Here is an 8,809-nt window from a genome sequence, read left to right as displayed (position 1 = left end):
AAAAATAGAAAATATCACTACTTACTACCCAAGGGAGATGAAGAGTTAACCAGGTCTATTAACATAATCTGAAGGATTTCCATGCTTTTTTTTCGTTAAAAATTCCTTCTTTCACTTACTTGAAATGTTAATTTTGGTTTCCTTTTCAGATTCATAGTTTCATGCAGTAATTACATTTTTCTTATAACGTTTTGATCTTACTAAATTTTACTGGCTAGGATAAACAATACATTTTTTCTTTTGTCTTGAGGCTTTCTTTTTGGCCTTAGCTCTTCTAATTTATAGGAAAAATGTTTGAAGTGACTTAAATATAAGTGTGTCACATCTAAGTTAAAACTACAGCATCACAGAAATGTCAATTCTACATTTAGGCCTTGTCCTTCTTTTTGTTTCCCTCCTTTTAGAGATGAGGTGGGGCTGGGCGCAGTAGCACACACCTGTAATCCCAACAAGTTGAGAGGCCAAGGCAGGCAGATCACCTGAGGTCAGGAGTTCGAGACCAGCCTGGCCAACATGGCGAAACCTGTCTCTACTAAAAATACAAAAATTAGCCAGGCGTGGTTGTAGGCACCTGTAATACCAGCTGCTTGGGAGGCTGAGGCAGGAGAACCACTTGAACCCTGGGAGGTAGAGGTGGCAGGGAGCTGAGATTGTGCTTTGTCTCAAAAAAAAAAAAAAAAAAAAAAGAAATGAAGGGGGAAAGGAAAACCTAAGATTGTAAATTTTGTTGTAAAAATTTTTTAAATGATAAAGAGAAATTTACTTCCAATTTATGACTTAAACACTCTAAGTTTCCAAACAGGAAGCATCATTCTAAACTGGGCTAGATTTTGAGTATTTCTATTTCTTTTTCCTTGCTTGAATTTTCATTTTTCTATTTAAATATTCATACTATTGGCACACATAAATATAAAGTAAATATGAATTTTGGATTAGCTTAGTATTTTTCCGTAATAGAATTTGGTTAATGGTAGTTTCCGAAATGTTTCTGTGTGATGGATATCTTTTGTAACATACTCTAATATATCTTTAAAAGTACTCAATATTAATAAAGCATGTGAAATAAGAGCAACTGACACAATTATGTAATATTAATAAAATGTGCAAAGTAGGAGATGCTGAAATTACTATAAATACTTAACTTGCCTTTTTCCACAAGAGGAACACCATTGTAATACCATGTCACCACATTAAGATCAATTTTATCAGGTGTCAGACCTATTTAATGTTCACACCCAGCTTATGTCTCCCAGATTTTCACCATCTTTCTTCATCTTTTCCTACCAAATATGTAGTATTAAAGCCCTAAAGAAATTTTAGGTAACTGTGTCCTTCATTGAATGGCTGTATCTCTCTATCTGGATTTCTTGGCACAATTTTAAAAGTAAAACTGTCTTTTGTTTTCTTCCCAGAAATTTATTGAAGAAAAGAATTGCTAGCTCGACTTGATACTTCTTTCCAAAATGTGGAGAAATTTATAAGAATTTGGGTAAAGTAGTTCAGTTACTTTTTGAGGAATGACTATCACTTAACAATGATGTTTTATCTGTTGTGCTTTCTATATAATGTTTTAGAAATTAGTTTTATGTGCATGTTTTCCTGGGAAAATTCTTGCTTTCACTTTTAATATTGTCAGAGTACATATTATTTTGCCACTGTCAATTAGTATACAAATATTTTAAAATAGTATTAATAAAAAATTGTTTTCTAAGATTGCTTTTTTGTTTTGTTGATATTGTAGCTGGAGAATGTCAGAATATTAGTAAACAGTATATGATGGTGAAATCTGATGTTTGTATGTATAGAAAAAAAATATATAATGTGAAGTCCACTCTACAAAAAGTGCTGGCATGTTGGGCTACTTATGTGGAAAACCTTCGCTTACTAAGGGCTTGCTTTGAGGAGATAAAGAAGGAAGAAATTAAAGAGGTATTTGCAGTCTAATAGCATTTGCTCAATTTTATTTTTTAATTGTTTTATTTTGTGACCCTCATTTTCAATCCAAAGATGAGAAAACAGAGAAGAGTACACCAGTGTTTTGGAAAATTCTTCAAGGTCTTGGAAAAAATTTAGTTTCTTCCCGATATAATTGCCAAGAGGCAGTTTCTCTACTGGTTTATAGGTTTTATACATGGTCACGCACACACATACACTCCCCTCCTTCCTACACACAGAGGTTTCTTAAGGTATAACTTACATATGGAGTAATAGCTTTTGGGAGATGTTTTGCTAAGCTCTTTGGAGAGGAAATGAGACTTAATATACTGGGTAGCTTATAGACACAGTTAAAATAAACTACTGTTTAGAAAATTTTATTTTTCCATTTGGTTGAAACCTTTCAGCTCTAAAATCTTCCTGAGTTTCTAGAGGAGGAAAATCAAGATACCTTAACTTACGTGTAGGGGTGTGGAAGAACTGTCAATGTAATTCATTATTGTTTTCATGTGTTATTCATGTAATAATCTGTTCTATGATTATTTGAGGTGGTTTTTCTTTCTTTCATTTGTTTTTTTCTGTTGCAGATGGCTATAGATAGCCTTTCAGGTTAAACATTTCCAAAATAGAAACTAAAATTAATAGAAAATAGATTATTTGTGTTAAAGTAAAATTTGTGATAACTGTAAGAGTGCAAAAAAGAGCATTTTAGGGGTTGAGTCATCACTTCTGTCACCTGTATTAGTACTAGAATTTCAAATCTTTGTCTTCCAACAGTCCTTCTGTCTTTTAAAGATTGTCTATAAAAATGTACATAACAGAAAAATAACACTCTAAGATTGTAATACCCAAACTGCTAAGAAACCCTGAGCTATCAGAGAGAACTAAGAGAACTTACCGAACACTCTAAAATTTGAAGGAGACACAACAACATCCATCTGTTGGATACCATGCTGCTACTAAGTTGTTGAACCTGACAACTGAAAATGGGAACTGTTAGATAATATTTCTGGCCTAGGGACTCTCTGAAAAAATTAATGAGACAATTAAGGCTGCATGAACTAAACAAGTTTGGAAACCTCTGCTTTAAGTTCATCAGCCATGTGGAAAGAGAGATCAGATGCATCTTAAAAGTCCAGGACCAGGAGTGATGACAGACAGCTGGCACTCGCCAGTTAGCACTTAGGAGTGAAGAGCTAGACCAACAGGGTTGGCAGACTCCTCTAAGGGGAAAGTCAAAGTCTTTGCAAGGAATGTTGCTTAGAATTAGTCTTGGTGCCGAGGTTGCCATGACCTTGATTGCGCTACTACACTCCAGCCTGGGCAACAGAGCAAGACTCCATCTCAAAAAAAAAAAAAAAAGCCTTGGTGAACATTTATTATACATAATAGAAAGACAGTATTATGTCATTAAGATAGTATGTTGCTTGTGTGTTATGTAGGTACCCTTTGAGACACTAGCCCAGTGGAATCTAGAACATGCTACTTTAAATGAAGCAGGAAATTTCTTAGTTGAAGTCAGCAGTGATGTGGTTGGATCATCTATTTCTAAAGAACTGAGAAGGTTGAATAAAAGATGGAGAAAATTGGTTTCAAAAACTCAACTTGTAAGTTCTTTTGATTGGTTGCAGCTTTATTTAGATATGATTTATGTACCATACAATTTACTCATTGTAAGGTCATAACTGATTGATTTCTGGTATATGCACAGAGTTATGTAGCCATTACCATAAAAAATTTAGAGCATTTTTATTACTTCCTAAGGAAACCCTAGCAGTCACTCCCTATTTTCTTCCAATGCCCCCCGCCCCAGCCCTATGCAACCACGAATCCACTGTCTTTCTATAGATTAGCCTATTCTGGACGTTTCACATAATGGAATCATATGTGATCTCTTGTGACTGGCTTATGTTACTTGGCATAATATTTTTAAGGTTCATCCATATTATAGAATGTAATCGTACTTCATTCCTTTTTATTGGCAAATAATAAATCATTGTATGGATATACCACATTTTGTTTGTCCATTCTCTAGTTGATGCACATTTGGATTCTTTTCACTTTTTGGGTTTTTATGAACAATACAGCTATGGACATTCATGTGGACACATGTTTTCTTTGAGTGTATGCCCAAGAGCGCTTTCAATTCTTAAACCTTTCTTGAGTATATGCCTGAGAAAGCTTTTAATTCTTGAACCCTTTTTACTATAGAGCTGTCTAGTTAAAATTCACTTACCATGAAGGAAAAACAAGCATTGTTTTGCCTACTAGATTTTCAGCTCATTGAGAACATACACCGAGCCTTATTTATCTTTATATGTAGCATAGTGCCTCATAAAAGCAGACTTTTTATAAAATATTTTTTCAACTGATTCTTAACAATTTGAGACATAGGTGTTTTATGTGAAAAGCTCACATTTTATAACATGGTTATAGTTTAATCCTAAACATATATTTGAATATATTACATCCACTTCCTGTTTGTAATGTATATTAGCATAAAATAAAAATATGAGTATTAAATTTCATGAAATTAATTTTGTATAGGAAATGAACCTACCACTGATGATAAAAAAACAGGATCAGCCCACTTTTGACAATTCTGGAAATATTCTATCTAAAGAAGAAAAAGCAACTGTTGAGTTTTCAACAGATATGTCAATAGAACTTCCTGAAAATTCTAATCAACATATAAAGGTAAAATAATTGTCCTTTGTATATTTCACTTGCATATAGAAATAATTTAAATTTGCTATTAATAAAAAAGATATTGCCGGGCACGGTGGCTCCTGCCTGTAATCCTAGCACTTCGGGAGGACAAAGCAGGTAGATCGCTTGAGCTCAGGAGTTCAAGATCAGCCTGGGTAACATGGCAAAACTGTCTATACCAAAAATATGAAAGATTAGCTGGGCATGTGTTTGCGCACCTGTGGTTCTAGCTGTTCAGGAGGCTGAGGTAGGAGGATTACTTGAGCCTGGGAGGTGGAAGTTGAAAGTGAGGCGAGATCGAGCCACTGCACGCCAGCCTGGGTGACAGAGTAAGACTCCCGTCTCAAAAAAAGAAAGAAAAGATACTGTTAAGATGGTGGTAAATGTGTGAATTGTTAGATAACATTTAATGTATGGTCATTTCCTAGGAAAATGCTTAAATGTTTTCCCTCATGAAGTCTTTAGCATGAAAGTGTTACTTACTCCACTTACTGTGCTCTCACAGACTCACAGAGCAGTCCTGACTCTGAGCAGTGTAAATTGAGTTGTTACTTTCTCGAGATTACTTCTGACTAGTGCACAGAAATTGGCTACCTTTAAGCTAACCCCTGGCCTCCGTGTGTCTTGCTTCCTTTCTGTAAAATGGAGGAAAATATTCTATTTCTTCCTTGTTTTGTTGGGTAATTTGGAGGATGACTTTATAGGAAAAAGTATGGGAAAAGAACAAAAAATAAATTAAAAATTATATACTTGTAAGATATAATACCTATGGCTTGGGAAACGTTCCACCTTTGTGATAACTTATACGGCTTTACTTAAACTACTTTTAAACTGACTGGGACCTACTGGCATGATGGAGTGCCAGCGTAAAGAATGCCTACTTAGAAAATCTGGAAAGATCTGAATTTTTGCAGTGTGCTTTAAAATACTAGAGTCTTCTGATACATTTAAAATGTGATTTGACCAGGCAAGGTGGCTTATGACTTCAATTCTAGCACTTTGGGAAGCTGAGGCGAGAGGATTGCTTGAGCTCAGAAGTTTGAGACCAACCTGGGCAACATAGTGAAACCCTATCTTTATTTAAAATAAAATAAATAAAATAGGGATCTGATTAAAAACAACTTTAAGAATGTATCTTTGGGCTGGGAGCAGTGGCTTACGCCTGTCATCCCAGCACTTTGGAAGGCTGAGGCAGGTGGATCACTTGAGGTCAGGAGTTTGAGACCAGCCTGGCCAACATGGTGAAACCCCATCTCTACTAAAATACAAAATTAGCCAGGAGTGGTGGCGGGTGCCTGTAATCCCAGCTACTTGGGAGGCTGAGGCAGGAGAATTGTTTGAACCCGGGAGGTGGAGGTTGCCGTGAGCCAAGATTGCACCACTGCACTCCAGCCTGGGTGACAGACTGAGACTCCATCGCAAAAAAATAAATAAATAAATAAGTGTGTCTGTGTACTTCATAAATATAAGCCATTATAATTTGTCAACATATAGTTTAAGAAATAATGTATCTATCATGTAAAGCTATAGTATGTTAACCTATAGATTATTAATGGGGAAAAGATTTAATTTTGTTGAAATTTGATTCTGAGTTTCTTCTTGATATTTTACAACTACCATTACTAATAGCTATATTTATTTAAATCATGTATGAGTTTTAGAAATGTGTTTACCATCACTTACTGTAATTTACTTAACTTTAATCTTCTTACATGTAAAATGGAGAAAGTAGTATCTGATAGGAATGGTATTATAATTAAGTAAGAAACCCTGAACAAACTTTTTAATTTGCAAAGTGATGTATACTATTTTGAAGTGTTATCATTGGCCAGGCATGGTGGCTCATACTGGGAGGCTGAGATGGGACTTAAGCCCAGGAGTTTGAGATCAGCCTGGGCAACATAGTGAGACCCCCATCTCTACAAAATATAAAAAATTAGCTAGACGTAGTGGCATACACCTGTAATTCCAGCTACTCGGGAAGCCGAGGTGGGAGGATCACTTGAGCCTGGGGGGTTGAGGCTGCAATGAGCTGTGATTGTGCCACTGTACTCCAGCCTGTGCAATAAAGCGAGACCTCATATAAACAAAAAGTTATTGTTGTCAAAGAACGACATCTTATGTCGTTAAAATATGTTTAATTAGCACTCTTCAGGAAAGAAAGTGGTGTAACTTTTTTATCTTTTATTTTTGAACACAGGGTCTTGCTTTGTTGCCTAGGCTGGAATGCAGTGGCATGATCATAGCTCCAAACTCCTGGGTTTAGGCAATTCGCTTGCCTCGGTCTCCTGAGTAGGTAGAACTACAGGCACGCACCGTTATGTCCAGCTAACTTTAAAATTTTTTGAAGAGATGAGGTCTCGCTTTGTTGCCCAGGCTGGTCACAAACTCCTAACCTAAGCGATCCCCCTGGCCTCCTAAAGAGCTGGGATTACAGGTGTAACTTTTTGAAAAGGAAAATCATTTTGTTATGTACATGCTGACATTTTCAGTGGTAATTTTGAATGTTGTAGGCTGGAGAAGAACATGAAAAAGAAGATGAAGAATTCACAGGGCAACTAAAAGTGGCTAAAGATGTTGAAAAACTCATTGGACAAGTGGAAATCTGGGAGGCAGAAGCCAAATCTGTTTTGGATCAAGATAATGTGGACACCTCAATGGAAGAATCTTTGAAGGTATGAGTGTAAAAGTATTAAAAGGGTACTTTCATGGTTGCGCATTTATGTTTTAAGATAAATAGAAAGTTTTAAAGTAAGTAGTAATAAGCCTACAGTTTTATTTTTCTTTGTTGGGTGTGTAAAAAATGAATGGATTTTATCCCTGGATCATTTGTTGTTATTTTGCTTGAAAGCAGAGGTTAGATTAGGAGACCACTGATAATACCTACGAATGTTAAGCTCTTGGACTTATTTTCTTAGTCATAACATGTGGGTTAAAATATTCTCTTGCACCAGAGGACAGTGAAGAGATGAGTGAGTTCAGTCTCATATAGCTCAGTACAGAGTACACATAAGAGATTATACAATCAGGCTGGGCACGGTGGCTCACGCCTGCAATCCCAGCACTTTGGGTGGTTGAAGCGGGTGGATCACAAGGTCAAGAGATTGAGACCATCCTGGCCAATATGGTAAAACCCCATCTCTACTGAAAATACAAAAAATTAGCTGGACATGGGGGCACATGCACCTGTAGTCCCAGCTACTCAGGAGGCAGAGGCAGGAAAATTGCTTGAACCCGGGAGGCGGAGGTTGCAGTGAGCCAAGATCGTACCACCGCACTCCAGCCTGGTGACAGAGCGAGACTCCTTCTAGAAAAAAAAAAAATCATACAATCTATGCTTTGAAAGTTCACCCACTGATGAAGCCACTCTCCTTTCCTTACTCAATGCGGGCAGAGTGACTCATGTTGTTAGATCTCCATTCTGTCTTGATTTTCAGGCAGTCAACTCATTGAAAGGCAATGAGGCAAGAGTGTGTTTTAATATCACTGAGTTCTCCTGGGAAAGGAGTTATCATTGAGGTTTTTACTGAGTTCCAGCTCAGCTATAAAACCTACAGAGTATAAGTTACAACAAGATGGGAAGTTCCTAGAATAAAAAGGAACATTTACATAATTTTTCTAAGCCTACATTTCTGAAAAGTGTGTATTTCAGCATTTTGTGTTTTCATTGTGTGATAGTTTTTATTGCTTTGAAAATATTATATAAATTTATTGTGCCGTCTCATCTGTCAGTGCTTTTCTGATTTTATTTTTAGTATTTATTTATCCACTCTATCTGGAATTTATTTTCACGAAAAAAATGAGGTAGAAATTAAATATTAAAAAATTTTTAAAATAATTTAAAAACTATTGTGAACATACAAGCACACTGAAATGTATTTCTATTAAGAAAGAATTAAGTAGATATTCATTGGATCAAAATATTGGATCGGCCGGGCGCGGTGGCTCAAGCCTGTAATCCCAGCACTTTGGGAGGCCGAGACGGGCGGATCACAAGGTCAGGAGATCGAGACCATCCTGGCTAACACAGTGAAACCCCGTCTCTACTAAAAATACAAAAACTAGCCGGGCGAGGTGGCGGGCTCCTGTAGTCCCAGCTACTCGGGAGGCTGAGGCAGGAGAATGGCGTAAACCCGAGAGGCGGAGCTTGCAGTGAGCTGAGATC

General features: G+C 36.6%; 1 protein-coding gene across 1 annotated transcript in view; it reads left to right on the top strand.

The window, feature by feature from the left end:
* The window catches only part of SYNE2 (spectrin repeat containing nuclear envelope protein 2), a 374,975-nt gene that overhangs the window by 122,715 nt on the left and 243,451 nt on the right, over window positions 1-8,809 (top strand). The window contains 6 exon segments of the mRNA XM_017892401.1: window positions 1,426-1,457; window positions 1,460-1,489; window positions 1,742-1,929; window positions 3,378-3,542; window positions 4,483-4,632; window positions 7,158-7,319. Coding sequence (XP_017747890.1) covers window positions 1,426-1,457; window positions 1,460-1,489; window positions 1,742-1,929; window positions 3,378-3,542; window positions 4,483-4,632; window positions 7,158-7,319 — 727 coding nt within the window.

The sequence above is a fragment of the Rhinopithecus bieti genome, unplaced genomic scaffold, assembly GCF_001698545.2.
Source record: "Rhinopithecus bieti isolate Rb0 unplaced genomic scaffold, ASM169854v2 scaffold_20892, whole genome shotgun sequence".
NCBI classification, from domain to species: Eukaryota; Metazoa; Chordata; class Mammalia; order Primates; family Cercopithecidae; genus Rhinopithecus; species Rhinopithecus bieti.
The sequence above is the reverse complement of the archived record's forward strand: the minus strand, read 5'-3'. Positions and strand labels throughout refer to the sequence as shown.